At 36.2% G+C, this 22733-nt stretch overlaps 3 protein-coding genes across 6 annotated transcripts; 1 reads left to right on the top strand and 2 right to left on the bottom strand.

Annotated features, from left to right (window-relative positions):
* Window positions 1-588: 588 nt before the first annotated feature.
* hyal2a (hyaluronidase 2a) lies at window positions 589-8214 on the bottom strand. The gene is made up of 4 exons (XM_077197774.1): window positions 7938-8214; window positions 5943-6897; window positions 3984-4073; window positions 589-2669 (listed from the first exon to the last, which is right to left on the bottom strand). Exons 2-4 carry the CDS (start codon window positions 6882-6884, stop codon window positions 2280-2282), a joined length of 1422 nt encoding a protein of 473 aa, XP_077053889.1. The 5' UTR covers window positions 6885-6897; window positions 7938-8214; the 3' UTR covers window positions 589-2279.
* Window positions 8215-11778: 3564 nt separating this feature from the next.
* On the bottom strand, window positions 11779-15877 carry tusc2a (tumor suppressor 2, mitochondrial calcium regulator a). Of its 3 annotated transcripts, XM_077197770.1 has the most exons (5): window positions 15802-15877; window positions 15631-15664; window positions 14317-14529; window positions 13041-13161; window positions 11779-12323 (listed from the first exon to the last, which is right to left on the bottom strand). In XM_077197770.1, exons 3-5 carry the CDS (start codon window positions 14463-14465, stop codon window positions 12258-12260), a joined length of 336 nt encoding a protein of 111 aa, XP_077053885.1. In that variant the 5' UTR covers window positions 14466-14529; window positions 15631-15664; window positions 15802-15877; the 3' UTR covers window positions 11779-12257. The 3 variants fall into 3 exon arrangements, with proteins under 3 accessions (XP_077053885.1, XP_077053884.1, XP_077053883.1); XM_077197769.1 differs by lacking the exon at window positions 15631-15664 and having other exon boundaries at window positions 15802-15876; XM_077197768.1 differs by having other exon boundaries at window positions 15631-15857.
* Window positions 15878-15881: 4 nt separating this feature from the next.
* Window positions 15882-21818, top strand: hmga1b (high mobility group AT-hook 1b). 2 transcript variants are annotated; one of them, XM_077197773.1, is made up of 5 exons: window positions 15882-15917; window positions 18376-18474; window positions 18688-18765; window positions 19266-19313; window positions 20123-21818. In XM_077197773.1, the coding sequence occupies exons 2-5, from the start codon at window positions 18385-18387 to the stop codon at window positions 20183-20185; spliced, it is 279 nt and encodes a 92-aa protein (XP_077053888.1). In that variant the 5' UTR covers window positions 15882-15917; window positions 18376-18384; the 3' UTR covers window positions 20186-21818. The 2 variants fall into 2 exon arrangements, with proteins under 2 accessions (XP_077053888.1, XP_077053887.1); XM_077197772.1 differs by lacking the exon at window positions 15882-15917 and adding an exon at window positions 17542-17861.
* Window positions 21819-22733: the final 915 nt, after the last annotated feature.

Below are 22733 nucleotides of genomic sequence, written 5' to 3'. Positions count from 1 at the left end.
GTCAAATTTCAAGCTTTTGGTAAATATCTGAATGGCATCATTATAGGGGTTGTTCTTTTCGTGTAGATGGTGTGACAATTATATGGTCATGTGTCTCACAGCATTTCGAGATCAAGACTTAAATTCTCAAAAACAAGAAAGCAATTTTAAAATCTGTGATCCTAATACTCAGAAAAAACAACACCCTTTATACAAGCAAAGAGCTAAAATTAACAAATGAGGAACCAACATTATTTGTGGGTAACACCATAAAACACCACAGCTGTATGCAAAGCAGCTGATCTACTGAAGTTATTTCTAGAGTGATTAAAGACTAACAAACATGCCATATTTCATATTGCTTCCTACTGGTAAATGTCTATTTTGAGTAAACGTTCACAGAGTTAAAAGCAACAAATATAACTTTGTGGCTTGTAAACCCTGTAATTTGGGCTGGTCCTCCAGATCCAAAGGTTGGAGTCTCATAGCCTACATGTCTCCTCTTTTAGTTATTTTACTCAGTAAAAGTTCCACTAACTGAGAAACACTGAATGGTCACTGACTGTGAACTTTTGAGGCTGCGATAACTGTGAAAATAAATGAACACTCTTTAAAATGAATGCACAGTGTTACCAGTCACCGTGTTTTTTAATCAAAAGCAGTAATCTTTTTTGATCAAATATAATACTGTTACTCTGTGCATCACAATTTCAGAAAATCTAATTCGCAACAATGCCACAGTTCAAAGATATAATGCAAATCCTTCTCTCACAGTCCAGTGCTCGTGCCTTTTTCACATATGAATAATGACAGTGGTCACATAACTCTCATTACCATAACAATCACCTCTACAACCCTGACAGAGATGCTGAACAGGCAGAAAGTGTACATAAATACTGATTCTTCAACAGTTCAATTAGTCCATGAAACAGTCAAAATAAAGTTGCGAAATATTTTTAAATAACTCAGATTTTGAGTAGTAACTTCTTTGTTTATTTTAAGGGGTTCTGCCTTTATAGGACAGGACGGGAAAGAGGGTTGTGATGAGGAAATGACATACGAGCCAGATTCAAACTCAGGTCAGCCAGCATATGTGTCCACATTTCCAGCACTAGTAGTCTCATATTAACGATTATTAAAAGTGGTTCACACAACTCATGCACTATATTTCAAGCCTTCTTAAGTCATTCAGGAAAAGACTGAAATATAAAAGAACTTTAATTTAAAGAGGCCATGTGATGCTATTTTAAAAAGGTCATTGTTTTTTTTATTAGAACAGGTTAACATACTTTAATGTTAAAAATATATAGATTTTTTTCACATAGCTGCCCCCTTTTTCAGTGGTGCTGATCCAGGGAGTATTGTTTTCCCATAGTTTTTTTTTTTTTTTTAAGTCTACGTTAAAGTGTTATAAGCCATGAGCCAATTAGGACCGAGGTGAAACACATCACTACAAACTTTGATTTGAAGCAAAAAACAATCGGACAAAAAGACAAAGGTACAAGATGTGTGTACTTAACGGCGTGTAGTTTGTCTTTGGGCGGGCATAATATTTCAAATTGCGAGATGTTTGCAGAAGGAACATCTGAACTTCGATCAAGGTATTTTAGGCCGGTCTGCAGCAATGTTCTCTGTTAGAATAAATCCTTTCTGTGGGAGACTATGAACTTGAACAGATACATTACACACTAAAGGAAAAGGAAATCATTAAAAAGCATCAAATAGCCTCTTTAATATTGAATAAATAGACATAATTTTAATTTTAGCATGAACTGTACAGGCTTGCTCAAATCCACTAGTTCCACCTATTCAAATCATACATGTATTTGTGCAACTACATTTGATGTTTGCCACCTACACTGTAGTGTTAGATAACCAGCATCTTTACAGTCACATGTCTTAAATTCACACTCAAACCAAGACTAATGCATAAAACCAGATGTCCATCTATTCAAATTGTTTGATGATCAGTGACTCAAATAAAGACTTAACTATCTGCGTTTCAAATAAAACGCCTTCTGAATGAATCCACTATCAGATAGTCATAAATTTTCTTGAGATTTTCCTGTTGCACAATATCCTACATCTGGCTCAAAGGGTGTGCCAGTAATATGCGACAACAAACAAAAAGTGCTTATTTAAACTCCAAGGAACTTTTGAGTTTCCTGTGTTTATACTGTATACATTTCAATTTCAAGCTCACCCACATGACTTCATAAAAAGCGAGGGACCTTTTCAGAACAGCATTTGGAGCGACAAACATTTCATAAGCAAGAAAACGAGTGCCAGTTGGGGTGTGTTCAGGTCAGTAAATGAAGCAGCAATGGACTGAGAAGGTAAATCCATATTGCTTGTAGTGCATGTCCGTGTCCCCGGTGCTGAAGAGGGTCCTCGAGGTCACATCGCTCGCCCTGATACCCGCTATAACACTGGCACTGAAAGTCTTCGCTCATCCGCCGCCGCTCTTCCACGCTCACTTCTCCCTTCACGTGCAGTTCACTGCCCTGGCCAACTATTGTGTGCGCCTGTGGGTCAAGATGGAGATACGTGTCTGTGTCCTGATGTCTGCGCGCACACCGGCCATGGAAACTGCACAAGAAGCGACTGCACTGCTCGGCTGCTGTGGTGACGTTGAGGAGGTATCGGCCCAGTGGACCCCGCAAGAACTGGTTTATACTGGAACAACTGGCCTGAATGGTGAAAAATATAAAGAGAGAGAAATTATGTCAAGTAAAAAATAGAGTTTTTCCATGCAAAACTGCCATGTTGCTAGGTGGTTGGCAGGGTGTTGCAGACACTTTAATGTGTTATTCTGCAGTTGCTAAGGTGTTGTGGGTGGTTTCCAGGGCGTTGCTAAGGTGTTGTAGGCATTTTAGTGTTGCTATGCACTGCAGTTATTAGTTTGTCTACAAAGAAATAATTTATGACTGTGGCAAAAACAACAAAGGACAACTTATGTGCCAAAGTTTAAATCACCAGCCCTAACCATGTAAGCTTGACATAATAATAATAGTCAGAAATCTAAAAAAACAAAAAAGACCATCTGTTTCTGTTTCCTATTTGATACATTAGGGCATAAAACCATATAGTACGATATGAGAATATGGAGCTCAAAAAACAAGCATATGCAATTTGGTACATATGTTATTTATACAGTCAAAAAGTAAGATTAACTTTTAATAGCTTGTAATGTAAATCAATGAAATCTTTATAACAGTATAACAGACTTACATAAAATGTTTATAAATTTTTGTCTTCACTCTACATATCCAAATAACATGTCTTAGTAAAATGATATTTAAACGCTTAGTTTTATAAATCAAAGCTCTGTAGTTTTTATTATGGAGGGCAAAACATAATATAATGCAACGCATTACAATAATGATTGAGACATGAACAAAAACATTTGTCAAAAGCATGATGGATCATATCTGAGACTCACATTTGAACATACAATTACTTTATAAAAATCAGTAAAGATTTCCCAGCAAAAATACACATGAACCACAAGCGAGGATGGACGTTTGTACAATTATATTCAGAAGCCTTTTACTTGCTAAAACGTATCAGATGACAGAAGGCATGCAGTAGATTGTGTACAATACATTTGCCTTATACAGTTGCATAACAAATATGATATATAATGTAATTATGAACAACAAAAGCACCATTAGCAAAATAATAAGAAGAAGCAAGCAGGGCCGAGAGCAACTGTCTCGAGTCCCACGGAGGAGCTCCGGAAGGATAAAAAGAGAAGGGATGAAAGTGAAGGATGAGAGAGGACCAGACCTGGACTTTATGTTGTTGTTAAGTTTATGCGGCAGCCGTCCATGAGGGGCTGTCGCCTACTTACATTTTGTTGCTTAAGTTTATTTTGCGATTAAAGTTATGTTGAACGTTCAATGGTTCCTGCCTCCTGCTTCCCTGATTATTATCATTAGAAACTCCTTAACAAGTGCTATTAATTATTAAAATAATATACAATGTGATGTGTGAATGCTTACGTTGCTGCTGGCATAAGTGGCATCGCCCCAGAATACGATACCTGCTGCTCCCAGGGCCACACTTTCTCCAATGGTGGACACCAAATCAGTCTGCACAAACACACATAAGGGAATCAGTCACTGGATCTTGGACATTGCTGAGAGTTGAGGCCACAAATTAATACTATTTTGTAACAGCATCTTGGAAACAATCTAGGAAATTAGCTATAATGGTATGATGGGTGGTGGTGGCAGTGAAAACATGACCAGCACCCTTCCTGTTCCACATACACAGATAAAGAGCAGAAAGTATGAGTATACAAGGAAAAGCTTTGTGATAAGTCACATGAGTCACATAGTTGTCTCTGTATATTTAACAATAGAAGAAAGTATTTTATTAAAAGTACACGCCTCTCTTTTAAGTTCTGTAACTTTTACCATCTTTATGAATAGATCTTGTTTTAAAGATGTTTTTTGTTGTGCATAAAACCTGAATATCTTTAGGGTTAAGACAACAGTTGTGAACTTTACTAACATACACAATTGAAGAAATATTTGCAGACACTCAGAAGACGTCTCTTTGGCTACTGAACGAACAGAATGGGGAGAGTCACTGGCAGTTGAATGGGATATCTTGTCCTTTAAGGTCAACCTTCATTTCCGCACATTCTGTTCAGTGTCAGAGGTTAGCTGTAGGTTATATGCAGAGATTTTACAAAACTTTTGTTGGCTCTTTGCAAATGTTACTAAGCACCGCTCTCTAAGCAACTGTTGCTTTTGCTTTACAGCCTTTGTGTTAAATGTATAGAAAAATGTAAGTGTTTGGATAGGTTTAAATGGAATTTTAAAGGAAATTATCCCAAGTAATGGTTGGGTATCCTAAGTAAATGTTGTTCCCATGCACTTTTAGAAATCTTGGATAAAACTCTGTCACCTCTCATCCCCAAATAAACTGGTAGAACATCAGTTCAAGCCTCCTTTAAATAAATTTACAAATTTAATGTTAATTCATGTGCATATTGATTCAGATTATTAAAGCCAAAGTAAAAGGTTCTTTAAAGAATAATTCAACAAATTCCTTTTTTTTATGCTTTGAAATGCTACTCTTAATTCTTACGTAACTTTCTTTTACCACTTTTGGCTGTCCTGCAGTTTTGCAGAAAATCACAGTTTTCAAAATCAGTTCATTTACTAATGGGATTAAATGAAGAGCAAATGGACAGTTTTGCTTGGAAAGTCCACTCATCAGATGTTTCTCTGATAATATGACACGTCTCCATCACAGAAGTGTCTCAAACAATCCTCAGATTTGTCGAGATAAAATATTAACTTTAAATCTGCAATGGAAGTAGAATCCGCAAAGTCAGAAATCCATTAAAAAAAATTATTAACTTGATGGAATTAATCTCAATATTGATTCAGATAAGTTGTTTTAGCAAAGACATTACTCTTTAAAGATAATGTATTAATTCCTTTAAAGAAAATTACCTTTGCTTTGCAATGCTACTCTTAAAGGGATAGTTCACCCAGAAATGAAAATTCTGTCATTAATTACTCACCCTCATGTTGTGCCAAACCCGCAAGACCTTCATTCATCTTCCAAACACAAACGAAGATCTTTTAATGAAATCTCTTTAAGTACTTTTTGAAGAGTCAAAGTGGTAGTTGTGTAGCTGTCAATGGAGGGACAGAAATCTCTCAGATTTGTGATCCGAAGATGAACGAAAGTCTTACGGGTTAGGAACGACATGAGGGTGAGTTAATAATGACAGAATTTAATTTTTTGAGTGAACTATCCCTTTAATCCCAGTTTACGTAAGAATAAAACCCAATACCACTTTTGGAGGTTCAGCAATTTTACAGAAAATCACCCCGTCGACCGAAATCTTCTGTTGATTCCTATGCTCTAGTCGGCAAAAGGTCAATCAGGCAATAAGCTGAAATGATCACTGCAAATGTTTCTGCTTTCTACAAACTCACCTCTGTCAGCAACTCCAGCTCATTGGCATACGTAGGGCGGCTGTAGACAAAAACAGGACGTGCCAGTCCCTCTCCCACTGATGCCAATCTCATACCCTCTTTCACTCGGTTTCGGACAAACTGGCGACCAAAGGATGTTGAACGCAACACAGAGCCCATGTATATTGAAGGAAACAGGGCTGTGCTTTCAGTCCACAGCCATTTCAGCTGGTCGTTCCGGGCCACCTCCACATCCGGGCAGCGGCCCGTGTAGTTCTCCAGGCTGTTGCGATAGTCGTGATTGTAACAGTCAGGAAAGAGGTAGAAGCCCCACAGCTGGTTGGGACGCAAGCTTTTGGCCAGACGCAACGTCTCTAGCATGAATATGCGGCTGGACATCTCGAACTCCTGCTGGGCCACTTTTTTTACCTGGGTAAGAGTCCAGTTCGGGTTTTTCTGGGCCACTAAGCGCTGCGATTGGCTCTTGTATATGCCTTTGGCTTGCCAATTACGAATCCACAGCGGACGCCATTCCTCCCAGTCGATGACGGCCAGACCTCGTGCGAACGGGTCACGGATGTACTTCTCAATCCCCTCTGGCATCTTCTCTCGGTGGTGCGTGATGCTAGCGATCTGAGGTAGTCCTCCATTGACGGCTGTGTCGTGCTCGAAGTGTGGATACAAGCCCAGGCGGTCTTTGTAGAAGATGGTGAGGTTCTGCTTGGTGAAGCCCTCATTGGGAGACGCCACGATCTGAAACTGGTCCAGCTGGAAATGGACTTTGTGTCGAGGCCTGCAGTCTTCAGTTGGGGCGTTCCAGACGAGAACCAGCGGCTTCTGAGGGTAAAGAGGCCATCTGGTGGGCTTCAGATCTTCAGCAAGCGCAAGATGATCCAGAGCCAGTGGAACCAACAACCAGATTCTCCAATTAAGTTGGATCCAGTAAGCCATGACTTCAGTCATTCACAATAAGGGCCTGAAGTAAAGTCACATTCAGTTTATTATGATCAGAATTTTCAGTCAATTCAAATATTTTCTGATATCATTGTTCATTCGAAGTGGGGAAACAAGAAGACATCTGTTTTTATAGGGGACTGCAGCTAATGTAATGAGACAATTTGAACCTCGTAAATTTAATAAGTTATAAATCAATGATTGTATGACTTTGAGGTGAGTTCTTATTTGAAAGAAAGTTGGTTATTATTATACAATTGTATAATAATAAAAGTCCAACTGTTATTGCTATTCATGCAAAATGTAATATTAGATATCCATGTTATTTTTTGTAAACATATAATTGTAATCATTTAGCAAATACATAAACAATTTTCTTTTACCTAAAGTAATCAAAGTTATGCAGGAAATGTTAAATGCTACTTTATTGTAACATTGTTTTAAGCAACACTTTTACACAATCACACAATTCATAAAAGACACATGATGATATTCCAATTTAAAATGAGCTGATCAGACATTGATTTTACTGACCCATAAACAATATCTTAATATCTCATTTGTTTCTCCTAAAGTAATGGGATTAACTGAAGGTAAATCTCAGACTATGTTTAGATACAATCTTGACTTTTAATCTGCAATCAAAAGTCAGAGATCTCAATAACTAATATTCTCATTAAATATTTCCAAAGCCATTTTTTCCCCCCTGTTTTCCACATTAATCTTATACTGTACCTCTTTAGTCTTATTCTATGTCTATACTTAACTCTATTGTGTCTATTTTTTCTTCTAGGGGATTGTATTAGTTGATGTTTAAATAAAACATAACTGAGAACAAAAAAGAACAAGATCTGAACAATAAAATGTAAAACTAAGATACTTTGCAAAATTCCATGGTACTGAAATTCATGTATCACTTAACTATTTCGAAGAGTATCGTGGTATACACTTTTGTGTGAGTGTAAGTGTTTAAAACAATCAAAAACCAACACCAGTCCGTTCACATCAACCATAGAGCAACAAACATGAAACCAAAACAACTTTTTCATGGAAATAACTCACCTTCGATATTAAAAATAACAGTCATCCCCAGATAAATAACAGCTATAAAGCACAGATAAATCCTGTGTTTGCGATGTAAATCATTGCTGTTGCCTCATAGAGAGACTTTCGCGAGTGTTCCGCTGTTCATAAAGGATTCAGATCAGATGTTGCGAAGTAATGTCGCGTAAAGTCTCAAGAGAATCTTATCATATTCTTCATCTGAGATGCGTTTATCTTTGCGGCAGCGCAACAACTTCAAAGCGCCACTTTCATAAGTTTCATTGATTCGTTGCATGGGCGTGGTTTATGACCAGCACACTGGGGGCGTGTTTTCCTTTATGCAAATAATTTGAGTATAACGTGTGCAAGTCAGGTCCAAAAGAACGTTTTTTATTGAATAAACATTCAATTAATAAAAAGAAGAAAAAAACAGAAAAACATTTATTAAATTAATCAATTAAAAGAAACAGAACATGCTCACTGATCACAGAAATCTCTGTGTGTGTGTGTGTGTGTGTGTGTGTGTGTGTGTGTGTGTGTGTGTGTGTGTGTGTGTGTGTGTGTGTGAGTGTGTCTGTGTGTATGTGTATGTATATGTATATATATATATATATATATATATATATATATAAGAAACAGAACATGCTCACTAATCACACATTTTTATATATGTGTGTGTGTGTGTGTGTGTGTGTGTGTGTGTGTATAACAATTAATTAAATAAATAAATAAATAAGAAAATTATGAATGAATCTGGATCTGTATAATTTGACAAAGCAACTGTTTCTATGCTCTTAATGTAATAATATAATCAAATATTAAATATATATATATTTCTCCTCATCACATAAGTGTTAGGTTTTATTAATTTTAAGATTTATCCATATTAATAAACTATCACCTATATTTTGCCACGGTTTGGTCTTTAAAATAGAACATTATATAGATTCACTGAAACTTCACTGATTCACATGATGGATATGAAATCAGAGCGTCATTTGGCTTCTTTCAAGTGTTCCTCTCTGAGATCCTGTTCCGCTGATGTTCTGCTGACTCATGTGTGTCCTCTGTCAGTGCATGTGCGCTCATGAAAGAGAGAGGGACACTTCCTTCCTCGGCCCCGTTCCTTTTCTCCTCGTTCTTGGGGTTTTACATCACTGTTCCTTCCAACTAGGCACCGCCAGGAAGCTTTAACAATATGAGAGGAACTGGACGCACACACACCCATCAAGCCCGTCTCCCAAAAATGGCAAACTCACATCCTTGAGTCTCCCTGAATTATCTCTCCATCTCTACTCCTATAAGAGCAAACCTTCAGGTCAAAGGTCAACCAGCAGCTTTGTCAGAGGGCAATGATAAAAGACTTTTGAGGTTGAAAAAGTAAGATCTTATAAGATCTTCACATAACAAGCGAACACTGATGGGGAATAGCTCTATATACACATTTCAAGCATTATGAGGGTGAGTAGTGGATGATAGACTGTTCATTTTTGTGTGATCTGACTGTTTAACAGTACCTTCACACACACACACAAGCCCCATGGGCCGCTGTAACCTTCACATGTCTCATCACGAATTCACTCTTACACCCTCTAGCAGTTTGTTCTCTCTTATCGGTGTCAGTGATTGTGCGCAGACATGGCATCCTGTCGCAGCTTCCTGTATTTCATTCGCATGGGTGGGACAAACATTCTCAGTGAAGTCATTTACATCGGGACAGGCATCTGTTTGTAATGAACGTGCCTTTGCGGGGCCTGGCCGGATATGATAATGTATCTATCGTGTGTCAATAGAGCACAAGCTGCTGAACAGGAGTGAGAGTCTCACAGTGGTGAACTTCAAAGAAGCGAGGAAACATTACAAACAGCTTAACCTCTGACATTTCATATATACCACACCCAAACCCCCAGTGCCAGGCCAACAAACCCAAACTGAACAGCCAAAATAAACCAAATATGGGAGAAGAACACCGGTTACAATTCACAAACCAAGGAAAAAGTGTTCAAAATAAATAAGAAAAGATATTATAATTTATTAGAAAAATATTTTTTATATCTCTTTCTATTGTGTAACGCAAACATTGTGGTGCACCAAAGGTGACATTCCAGTAAATAATTATTTCAACAAATTAATGATCATTATTTTCTTCTTATGGCCGATAAACAATAAATGGCAGAGATGAAAATTCTATACTATTAAATAAACGAATAAATAATCTGAATAAATGAATAATAACTTATATAATAAATATTAATTATAATAAATATATAATAATAATATTTAAATATTTTTTACACATAAATAAATAAATAAATACTAAAAAAAATGTTTGGGAGTCTCAACCAGGTTTATTATCATTAACTACAACTAAAACCATAAAAGAAACGTTTTCTTTAGATTATCCAAAGATTATCCAAAATAAAATGAAATATTAAAATAAACTTCAGCTAGTTGGCAAAACAATGTCTCAATTTAATTTCGTTTAAGTTCTTAATGTACGGACTAATTTAAATCAAACTTAATCAACTAAAACTAAAACATAATAAAAACTATACATATTTATATTAAAAAATAAAAAATAAAACATAATAAAAACATAGAACTGAATTGCTAAAATTCTAACTAAAATTAAAATGAAAACAGAAAATATAAAATTAAAATCTATACTAATTCAAAATATTAACAAAAATCAGAGTATGTCAATTAAGATAAAACAACACTGCTCACAACATTATAATACAGTATACACTCACCTAAAGGATTATTAGAAACACCATACTAATACATGATGGATCCATGTTCTCATTCTGTTTACGCCAAATTCTGACTCTACCATCTGAATGTCTCAACAGAAATCGAGACTCATCAGACCAGGCAACATTTTTCCAGTCTTCAACTGTCCAATTTTGGTGAGCCCTTGCAAATTGTAGCCTCTTTTTCCTATTTGTAGTGGAGATGAGTGGTACCCGTTGGGGTCTTCTGCTGTTGTAGCCCATCCGCCTCAAGGTTGTGCGTGTTGTGGCTTCACAAATGCTTTGCTGCATACCTCGGTTGTAACGAGTGGTTATTTCAGTCAAAGTTGTTCTTCTATCAGGTTGAATCAGTCGGCCCATTCTCCTCTGACCTCTACCATCAACAAGGCATTTTCGCCCACAGGACTGCCGCATACTGGATGTTTTTCCCTTTTCACACCTTTCTTTGTAAACCCTAGAAATGGTTGTGCATGAAAATCCCAGTAACTGAGCAGATTGTGAAATACTCAGACCGGCCCGTCTAACACCAACAACCATGCCACGCTCAAAATTGCTTAAATCACCTTTCTTTCCCATTCTGACATTCGGTTTGGAGTTCAGGAGATTGTCTTGACCAGGACCACACCCCTAAATGCATTGAAGGAGAAATTGAACAGGTGTTCCTAATAATCCTTTAGGTGAGAATGTATGTATGGAATTTTTTATTATTTTTTGGAGAAGTTAAATTATATTATTAAATTAAGAACAAAAAATTAAATTAACAAAGATTAACTAAGTGACTGTTAGAATGATGGCAAAGGTCATATAAATGTAAAAATGTAGAAATTAGCGACAATTAAATATTCAATATCAGCGGATACAGATATACTCAAAATAATTATAATATAGACAAAAAAAAAAGGTAAATCATAATGTTAAAGTCAACATTTAATATGCATTCTCAGTCTCCAATTTGGAAAGGACTTTCCTTTTCAGCATGACGTCCTCACTGAATATTTTGTTTCACTCAGAGATTGCATAACATTATGGGTTTAAAACCAACTGTGTCTGGAATTTCATGTTATTATAAACATTAACATCGAGTTACATGAATAATTACTGCCATGTAACCTGCTAAACCATTTTATTCAAGTATATTGACTTATAATTTACTGTACATTAAATGATTACAAGTGCAGATGTGGGTTGCAGCCCAACAAACAGAGACAGACTTTGATACAACAGAATATTATAATATACAATAAAACCATAAACACGCACTGCAATTGGTCGACATTAACAAACACATGGTTTATGTACAATCCCTGCATAGCTTTAGGTTCCTTACTTACACACTCTCATTGCACATGCATTCCCTACTGTACATCACAGAAGACAGGACGACGTGCGTCTGCTGTCTATACACCAGAATGCAAATTAGAAAATATGATTCAACTTTTTGGTCAAAGCCAGATGAAGGGCAAACGCCCTCCCTGTCGTAACAGAGCCACGGGGCATCCTTATAGAGGAACGGCGACGGTGGAAGGAAGTCGAGGGGGATTGTGGCGCTCCTAGAGCCGTGTCACTTCCTTAAGAATCTGTTTGCTTATATTTCACACAGGATGACAGGGAAGTCCACGTGGATTCGGGGGTGATCCAAGTTAACGATTCCCTGTTAGCATGAAATGCAAAAATATGGTAAAAAAAATGCTTTTTAATACAAAATGAAGTGCTAAAAAACTAAATGATGTTATTTAAGGTAAACGAAATATTTAGATAAGACACCAAGAATAAATGAATAAATTAAGGGTAGCTTAGATGTTTAGATAGTAGACCTTGAACAAACAAATAAATAAATGCCTTATAGTCAATGTCTTTTAGCTTTGAGGCTGAATGTATTTTTTAGCAGTTATACATAAAATAAATGTGCAGTCTTTCTATTCTGGAAAAACAGACCAAATATATTTTACAATTACATTTATTCATTTAGCAGACTCTTTTGTCCAAATCAATGTGATTCATCTTAAGGAGGCAATAACATAAGCTAAAAATACCATGTTTTAAACCTTGTCTAGAATAGTACAAGCAAGAACAGGGAAGGATTTGAGAAATGGAGAAAGTAGAGAATAATTTTTTTTATAATAAATTATAAATATCTTATGCCATCGACCAGCAAAACCAAGAACCAAATCATGATTTTTACAGGCTGTGATGTAAATTAAAGTCATTTAAATAAGTCGCTTATAGCATAGGATCTTTAATCTTAATTTTAGAGTTTAATCACCATCATTTATAATTATTTTGTATAAATTTCACTTGATTTCTTGAGTTGATCCTGTCAATTTGCACTAAACGTGTCCATGTATCTGACCGGATCAGTATAGCTCACCTGAGGTATGAGGTTTTTCTGAATTCTTTTCAGCTTGGCTTTTTTTCTGCCATTCTTGGTCACCACAGTCTCCTCATAAAACTCATGAGCCAGATCGCCATCTTCATCAAAATACAAGGAACTGCAATCACAAAGAGCACCTGCGTGAATATCACAAAATCAATTTCAAGTCACATTTCACGCACAAAAAATATTTTAAAATGTTTTGCACAAAAACACATCCAAGTGTTTTTTATTTTCATTTCTCTCACACACAAAATATGTACCAAAGAAAAAGTGTAAAAAAATGTGTAAACACAAAATATGTGTAAAAAAATATTTGGTGTTATTTCAATTAGGCTAATAGCTGGTTTGATTTGCATTGAGAGATGATCTTATGGAAAGTGCCCTATGCCAATCTCTAGATATGGTGAAGGGAATGTGATGATATGGGGATATTTTAATTCCAAAAGCCAAGGGAACTTTATCAGGATGCATATTATCCTGGATCCATGAAATAACTGGCCTTTAAAAATATGACTTGGACATGTTCTTACAATGAGAATCACCCAGTTATTGACTTCACATAGCCCGACCAAAACCATGAACAACTGACTAGACTAAACGGCTCTCAGGCCCTGTTTACACCTGGTATTAAGAAGTGTTCTGGTCGATCGGATCACAAGTTGACGACGCTAAATACAAGTGTAAACCGGTTCTAAAACTGTTCTGAGCTTGTCCACTTTCCACCACTTTCATTCGACCGGATTTCTTTCGTAGTGTTAACGCTCATGTGGTCGAATGTGTTTAAACAGCCACAAAAGACCATCGACTCTCCGCCTACTTACTTAACATTAAACATCATGGGAAGCGCACTAGCCAGACGGGATTTAAACTTTTTCGGCTGAAGACCCAAATTTGGTTTGAAGATGAGAAACGTCCCATCACAATGTTCTCTCACCATTCCTGATTTCTAACACACACTCACAGTGTTCGGCTGGTCTTGCGTCGGTCAGAGCAGAAACTAAAGCTGATGCTCTGTGTGTGTTTCTCCGTCGTCTCCGGTCGAGTTCATATGTAAACTGCACAAGCTTATTTTTGTCCATTAAATGGAAAGATCTGGAAAACCCATACATTTACCCGCCCATATACTCACCCCTATAAGAAACCAGCACAGAAGTGGTTGAAAGTGGACAAAAGAGACGGATTGAAACACCAGCTGTAAATGTGTATGGGTGTCCCTCGTCTACTTGTGGAGGATCACAGGTTTTCCTCACATTTTTAACACATTGTTTACCTTTTCCTTGTGTAGACAAATGGTGTGGCATTCTTGAAGCCTCTCAGACGCGCTAAACACTGTTCAGTGACCTCACCAGGGGGTTCTCCACCAGCTCCTGAGCTGCTAAAAGGCCAGACTCCTTTAGTTTTGGACCCGCTGCCTCCCATTTTTTATTAATGATGCATTATTCTAGAGGAGGTGGACCGATCAGCAGATCATGTCAGTTAAGTCCTGAAAAACAAAGAGCATGTTACAGACTTCTGCCTTAAAGGCAAAGTCATATGGCAATGTATCTGGTGGCTTGCGGTGTGGCTTCAAAGCACGACTGTGGCTGAACTAGCTTTCTGAACTGTGGAAACTGTGGTGAGCTTTTTTTATAGTCTATAATACCTGCAGGCAAGGTCCAAAATGAACACTCGCCAAGCATGCATAAATGGGCCTTAAAACTGGCTTTAGGAGTTGGTAACTTTTATAGGAATTGCAACATCCCACCTGATCACTCTATTTGTTACGGCAAAAATACATAAATAAATAATTATTATTATTTGGGTCATTCCGTGTCAACTCCACCAGAGGTCCCCAACATACATTTTTAATTTTGTTAATATTTTTTTCTGAAGAAAGACTAACATAAATAGTGATGAAAGCCAAAATATTAAATGCCATGGATGAATATTTACTGAGTAATCCACTATTTTGTAGGGGTGGCTAAAAATGAGAATTTCCACCTAAAATTTAAAGCCAAATTACAGAGATGAGAAAATTACTTAAGAAAGTCATATAATGCAACAAAGATTACTAAAGACAACAGGATTAACAATAGACATACCTATCTATGCATAAAAACAAAATAATGATGCAGTCATTATTCTAAAGTCATATTTGCCCACCTGTGATTTGGCTCTAAATCTCAGGTTGAAATTTACAAAATAGTGTATTACTCAGGGAATTACTTTATCTATGGCATTTGATATTAATGTTTGTCTATATATAAGTATGTCAGAGTACAATAAATTTTTTTTAAATGGTGTGCATTATGCAGATATTTTACTAAAGACAACATTCTAGACATTTCACAAAATGTAATACACTAGCGTTAAAACAGCTTGCCAAATTAATAATTAACTCCTCAAAAGTTGTTATGATATACAAGCATTCTCTAAACACCCAGATCTTCTGGTTTAAAGCTGTAATCCCAGTTAGTTAGCATGCTAGCTGCTCATACCTGAAGAGCGACACATTAAACAACCTTTTACACACACAACTGACCAATATTAAATATATATGCAATACAAATTAACGTTTGTTTTCTCACAAATGTTATTGACTCACCCTAATAAGGCTGAATGTTAAAGAGTTGTTTGCGCTGTAAACAAGACATAAGCCATTCACAGCGATTCAACACACAAGAAACGCGAATATCACGCATTTCAGTTAATCGGTTCGTTGTGTTTTCATACCAGAAAACATTCAAACAAATGACAATGTGTAATGCATACATACAGATAATGTAAGTCTCATTGTTTTGGTTCTTCTAGTCTGCTGTCTCCAAGCGCAATGACGTACATTGGCAACGTCACATTTACGCGCCTAGTTTCTGAAAGGAATCAACATTTCCTGTAAGGACCCTGAAACTCTCACACATTTATTTTGTAATTGTAACGATAACTATTCTACAGACTTTTGAAAGCGGATATCTATGATGATTTGCGATATATTTAGCAAATTAGTTGATCTAGATTAGAAGATAATCTATTTTTTTAAAAATTGTAATTGTTAACCTATCAGTCAATTCATATTATATTATTTAAAGAAGCTTGACGGTTTAGGCTAATTATTTTGTTTAATTTAGTTTAGTTTGAATTTCTGTTTTATTATTTTAAGTGTGTGTGTGTGTGTGTGTGTGTGTGTGTGTGTGTGTGTGTGTGTGTGTGTGTGTGTGTGTGTGTGTGTGTGTGTTAAAAGTAAAAGTAATTGCATTTTTTTTTTTAATATACCTTAATTTTCATTGGGTTATCAGGTTGAAATTTATTTTAAATCGGCTCTCACAAGAAAAGTAGTCAAGTAGGCCTATGTGTTTTATCTATCTATCTATCTATCTATCTATCTATCTATCTATCTATCTATCTATCTATCTATCTATCTATCTATCTATCTATCTATCTATCTATCTATCTATCTATCTATCTGTATATAATGCCTATATATTATTTGTGTATTTAATTTGAAGCTATTTTATATTACATTATTTAAAGAAGCGTGAAGACATATTTTGGTTTATATATATATATATGGACTGTTGGCTCAGTGGTCCAAAGTACTTTTTTCGGATGAAAGCAAATTTTGCATGTCAATCGGAAATCAAGGTGCCAGAGTCTGGAGGAAGACTGGGGAGAAGGAAATGCCAAAATGCCTGAAGTCCAGTGCTGCTTCTCTGTAGTCCAGGTCAGACGATTCTGCCGCTGTTTCTGGTTCAAAAGTGGCTTGACCTGGGGAATGCGGCACCTGTAGCCCATTTCCTGCACACGCCTGTGCACGGTGGCTCTGGATGTTTCTACTCCAGACTCAGTCCACTGCTTCCGCAGGTCCCCCAAGGTCTGGAATCGGTCCTTCTCCACAATCCTCCTCAGGGTCCGGTCACCTCTTCTCGTTGTGCAGCGTTTTTTGCCACACTTTTTCCTTCCCACAGACTTCCCACTGAGGTGCCTTGATACAGCACTCTGGGAACAGCCTATTTGTTCAGAAATTTCTTTCTGTGTCTTACCCTCTTGCTTGAGGGTGTCAATGATGGCCTTCTGGACAGCAGTCAGGTCGGCAGTCTTACCCATGATTGCGGTTTTGAGTAATGAAACAGGCTGGGAGTTTTTAAAAGCCTCAGGAATCTTTTGCAGGTGTTTAGAGTTAATTAGTTGATTCAGATGATTAGGTTAATAGCTTGTTTAGAGACCCTTTTCATGATATGCAAATGTTTTGAGATAGGAATTTTGGGTTTTCATGAGCTGTATGCCAAAATCTAAGTATTAAAACAATAAAAGACCTGAAATATTTCAGTTGGTGTGCAATGAATCTAAAATATATGATAGTTTAATTTTTATCATTACATTATGGAAAATAATGAACTTTATCACAATATGCTAATTTTTTTAGAAGGACCTGTATATATATATATATATATATATATATATATATATATATATATAATTTTTTTTTGTACTTGGCGCCAGTACTTTGTCCCAGTAGCATATGGCCCGTGAGATCCGCCTCTCCTTCCATCAACCTGCGACTTATCCTGCTTTTCCATTGGCCTTTTATTCCAGTGACAGGCTGCTATTCCTGAACTCGCTTTAATCGCATCTATTCCGTGCGTGTATCCCTCGATACGATCAGAACCGACAGAGTTAATTCCTCAGTTTTCCACCCGTTACACGTATATTTGCCTTGAGATTAGACTGTGGTTTATTGGGAGACGGTCGGTTGCGCTCGAATTCAATCATCAGATCGGCATCGTGCGGGAGGTGGGGCCACCCAACAGAACAGCGCGCGCATCACACCATTATTTTCCTGTAAGTGCATGTAATTCAATGTTTCGTTCCGTCTTACATGGTTGCACGAGGACTGTAATGCTCATTTGCACGTCGGTCTCCATGTGCAGCGCGCGCTATATGGCTTCCATAGTAGATTTGTCGTTGCATAACCTATTGAGCGCCTCGCCTGTGCATCTACACAAAGTGATCCAAGGGTTTTAGACATGAATGCAATCATTAAACTTTATGAGAGTGGTGGTGCATATTTTTTTTTAGATTTGGGGTGCCAGAGACTATCAATGATGTACTCGTAACAATGATCACAATTGTTCCCTTTAAACTTAACTCATTGTATCAGTTAGTGTATTAAGTTATTTTCATGGAGGACGTTTGAATCATGTTGATATTTTTTTTTATAATCTGCTAATGCATTCAATGCAACTAATTAGCCTCCTTTTAAGCCATATTAATAGGTCATCAGCATTAGGCTCAAATTGAATCTCCTTGGATATAGGATCAGCAGTTGAATTCATTTTATTTGTATTTTAAACAGCCTAGAAACATGAGCGATTCAGAGAAACAAACGGTCTTCGTCAAAGACAAGGATGGATTGGAGAAAAGGGGACGAGGAAGACCAAGGAAGCATCCAAAGGTATAAAGTAATACTGCATTATTAGTAAACAATTAATTTCGATCATCAGTATTAAACCAGGTTAATTTATGAGTGAAAAGAAAATAATAATACCTCCATTATAGGCATGTAGTGGGTATGTTTATAATACTTCATGTTTTGATAATGCATCCTCAGGTTTAGTAACATTACAGTCTGTTGTATTAAGGGAGCTTCTTAAACTTTTTTTTGCAGGAATCAAGTGGGTCACCAACTACAAAAAGACCAAGAGGACGGCCAAAAGGCAGCAAAAACAAAGGCCCATCCAAGAGCGTAACTATTAATACTCATACTATGATAAATAAGAGTCTCTTTGTGTAATTATGGCATAACTGTTTGTATAGATGTAAATGACACAATTTTTCTCACTATTGCTGGGTAATACAACACAGCTGTCTCCTGTTTGCAAACACACAGAGACATATGCATTATTAATTCTGAATAGTGTATGCAGGGTTTTCATTGACGGCTCATCCGCTGACCAAATGCAGGTGACCCGCTGTTAGCCACTTACGGTAGCCCTGAGCAATGCACTGTCAGCTCTGTCCTCAATGAACTCAATGCCCCCTCCATCTGTGCTCATGTGCAGATACGAGCTCCCTCTACTGGTGCACTAAAGATGCATTGCTATTGGTCTGTGAAAATGCATTAAAAAAAAAAAGCAATCTGGTTTTCATCCACTGATTTAGCCTGGAAGGGACGATTGCATATAACTAAATGCATTTTCTTTGACACTTGAATAATTGTTATTAATTTAATTTTCTGTTCAATAGAAATCATCAGCTTCTGTCACCAAACCGAGGGGAAAGCCTAAGAAAGAGGTAGGCTACAACTACATCTTAAAATAATGGTTTACAAAAATTTTTTAATTCTCTCATTATTTACTAATTTCTTTCTTCCGTGGAACACTAATGTAGACATTTTAAAGTGAAGACGGCATGAACTAGAAGTTGCGATAGTCTTTTTTTTCCCTATTGTGACGAATATCCTTTGAAACTGCTTCTGGAACAAGAGAAAATGTTGGTCGGGGCTTGATTTTGTCCATGGAGAATTGATTGGATGTTTGTGGTTTGCTATTGGTGGAACTCATGTGAGTGACAGGTTGCCCCACCCATGCGCTGGTGTAACAGAGGCCAGCTAGTAGGAGCCGTGCAAGTAAACTTCACTCCCCTGGCCTCAAAAGGTGCACTAGCGAAAGCGTCAACAAAGCGTCCTTGTTAGCACCCTTGCCTCCCATGCCGGAGACGCCGGGTTGAGTCCTGCTCGGAGTGGGGCAAGCAGGACCGGACAGGTTACATTGGTGCCGTGACCCGGAGGGGTTACACCAGTAAACACGTGCAATATTTGCCACATCAACATTCTGCACAACATCCATGGAAGAAAGAAAATCCTAACAGCATGAGAATAAATTAGTCGTTTTATTTCTGGGTGAACTGCCTCTTTAAATTTTGAATTTCAACTTGCACAGCAGTGACACCATCCTGATCCTGCACAATTTTAAAGGTCAAACTATCTTGCTAAACCTATTTAAAATAGGAGTTCATTGCAAATGTCAAATATAACATGCAGCAAAAGAGAATCTTTGCTTTCATGCGTTTTATCCCCAAATATTTGATTCCGTTCCGAACAGGAAAAGGAAAAACCTCAGGACTCATCTGAGGACGCTGAAGAAGATGAAGAGGAGGAGCAGTAACAATCTAATCGGAGCACTACCTCATACTCAACCAAACTAACAAGCCGTCTGGTCTCAAACCTGGAATTACATTCACGTCCTTCTACAACCACAGAAGGAGAAATAGATGTAATACTCTGCTTTAATAGATAATAAGTTTTATGTCATTAGATCAAATATACTGTAGTATCCAGAGTCACATTGCATACAAATATGTCATGTGTTTCCAGCTATTTTTAATATATATATCTATATATCTATTGGACTGAGGTGCTTTTCTACATATGCTTTGTTTGTAGGTTTGTAATGTTCGTGTCAAAGTTGTAGACTAGATTTAGATCAAGCTAAAATTTAACTGTGTAACATCATGTGCTTGATAGTCCTCATAGAATGCATTCATGTTGAATGTAGCCGTTTACAGTTGACCTAGATTTTTGTTAGTGTATCTTCCAGTGAACATTTGTTTCAAGGCCGGTTCTTATATTTTGTAATCGGATATAAGTTACCCAGGCCAGGTGTTGAGGGAGCACATCGTTTTAGCTTATAATGTGATGTTTTCCACTAGAATCCCCAGGAATCAGCATTGAAGATAATAACAAAGGTTTACATTTGGATGCATATTTCTGCATTTGTCTGTGTCTATTTGTCACTAGCCTATAGAAGTGTATGGAAGCATTGGTCAGTTTTGAAGCCATCACGACACCAACATTGCAGGTACAAATCAGACTTTGAAACTGATTCTTTGTTGGTGAATTGTGCTAAATGACATTACAGCTAAAAAGATTTGTGTTTTGGAATTACATGATGACATTTATTGTACTAATCCCTTATTTGGCACTTTGAGTTTCTCAAATGGTTAAAAAGGGATTTCTGGATAAAACCCTAATGGTAAGGAAATAAATTACACATCAAGTTAAATAATTCCCAAAAGCACTTGCTTATAGAAGTGGTTCTCAGGTGGTTTTGTTTCAGGATGCCATCAAGTGGTGACTAAAACGTAAATAAAAATGTCCTTTAAAATCAAACATTGAAATGTGTTAACATTGCCAACAATATGTAAAATACACAACCCACTTCTTTTTTCTTTTCTTTTTTTTCACAGCATTCTTTAAATAACTGTTTGCATTACAGGGATCAGCTTAAGGTTTTCCACACCCAAGTGCTTTTGGAATTCTTAAATATTTCAATCATCTGGCTGTTGTACATGACAGATCACAACAGTGACAATAAGCTATGGTTCTCAAGGATTCAAACGTACTACTACTTTTCAGGACACTAAAAAATGAAATGAAACACTCCCTTGGTATGTGAGATACAATCTAAATCATGGCCCATATTAATCCTCCTTAAACATTTTAGGGTTGAATTTTATGCATTCAAGTCCTCATAACTTCAGAATTCTGAAATATTCACCTCAGGTAATACAGTGTCAAGAATAGACTGCAAAAGCCCAAGACAATGTCAATCTTAATCTCAAAATATCCTTTATTCTGCAATGATCGTCTGTGTAGCAGTCAATGGCCTATATAAGCATACTTTGTGTGTGACATTTTATTAATACAATTTTAGAGTTCTGATATGTGTATTAGATTTATAGATAGTTTATTTGTATGTATAATGTGTGTTGATATTAATAAAAAAATACTTTTTCAAATTGTTTATGCATTTACATTTTTGACAATAATAATTGTTACTGTTATAATATATTTATATTTGTTATTATATTAAACGTGTTTAAAATATTATTAGCACAAAACATATAATATCAGAGTAGTCTGGAAGGCGTTATGTTGCTATGCTGGTATAATCATTTTAAGAAATATGTTTCCACTTCAATTTAAATACTAAAAAGTGCAGAGGTAAAATGGATATGTTTTGGGAGATATATATTTTTATAGAGATTTTATTATTTGTAGCATTTGATAGATCTGTATATTTCATAATTATTTGTCATGGTTAATATTGTTTAATTGTAGGCCTATTAAACAACTTTTAATTTATTTATTTTATTATTTAATATTATTTAAGTTTTATTATTTAATTTAGTAGATGGATTTATATTTTATAATTATTTATTATTGTTTATGATGTTTTATATCCACTTCAATTTAAATACTAATGTGCAGAGGTAATGATTATAATTTTTGAGATATGCCTATTTTTATAGAGATTTTATTATTTGTAGCATTTGATAGATCTGTATATTTCATAATTATTTGTCATGGTTAATGTTGTTTAATTGTAGGCCTATACTAAGCTATTGGTTACAATGATTTTAAGATTTTAATTGTGATGGATGTTATACATAGTTGTATATAATGATTGGACGAAGAGTGACACGTTTTATGTACGCTATACAGTACGACAAAGTTACAGACAGTAGCCTATATTTTTTGTTTAATACTGATTTATTCATTGATTTTATTTAATTTATTTAAATTAATAATATTATAACATTTATTTTAAATAATTGTTTAAAGTAACAATAACAATAGTACAATAATAATATTAACAATAAACGGAATACTGTATATTCTGGAAAAATATTGTATTTTTAATTAGATACTAA

The sequence above is a fragment of the Siphateles boraxobius genome, unplaced genomic scaffold (genome assembly GCF_051911475.1).
Source record: "Siphateles boraxobius isolate OS27281-9 unplaced genomic scaffold, OSU_SipBor_1 41, whole genome shotgun sequence".
Classification (NCBI taxonomy): Eukaryota; Metazoa; Chordata; class Actinopteri; order Cypriniformes; family Leuciscidae; genus Siphateles; species Siphateles boraxobius.
The sequence above is the reverse complement of the archived record's forward strand: the minus strand, read 5'-3'. Positions and strand labels throughout refer to the sequence as shown.

Excerpts from the sequence above, each read along its gene's own strand:
- hyal2a (XM_077197774.1), bottom strand. The coding sequence starts at position 6,884 with ATGACTGAAGTCATGGCTTACTGGATCCAACTTAATTGGAGAATCTGG. Across the intron at positions 4,074-5,942 it reads AGCTGGAGTTGCTGACAGAG|ACTGATTTGGTGTCCACCAT; the intron begins GTGAGTTTGTAG and ends GTGTTTGTGCAG. Across the intron at positions 2,670-3,983 it reads CCACTTATGCCAGCAGCAAC|GCCAGTTGTTCCAGTATAAA; the intron begins GTAAGCATTCAC and ends TTCACCATTCAG.
- tusc2a (XM_077197770.1), bottom strand. The coding sequence starts at position 14,465 with ATGGGAGGCAGCGGGTCCAAAACTAAAGGAGTCTGGCCTTTTAGCAGC. Across the intron at positions 13,162-14,316 it reads TTTGTCTACACAAGGAAAAG|TTCCTTGTATTTTGATGAAG; the intron begins GTAAACAATGTG and ends TTGTGATTGCAG. Across the intron at positions 12,324-13,040 it reads AGAAAAACCTCATACCTCAG|GGAATCGTTAACTTGGATCA; the intron begins GTGAGCTATACT and ends TCATGCTAACAG.
- hmga1b (XM_077197773.1), top strand. The coding sequence starts at position 18,385 with ATGAGCGATTCAGAGAAACAAACGGTCTTCGTCAAAGACAAGGATGGA. Across the intron at positions 18,475-18,687 it reads GACCAAGGAAGCATCCAAAG|GAATCAAGTGGGTCACCAAC; the intron begins GTATAAAGTAAT and ends TTTTTTTTGCAG. Across the intron at positions 18,766-19,265 it reads ACAAAGGCCCATCCAAGAGC|AAATCATCAGCTTCTGTCAC; the intron begins GTAACTATTAAT and ends TCTGTTCAATAG.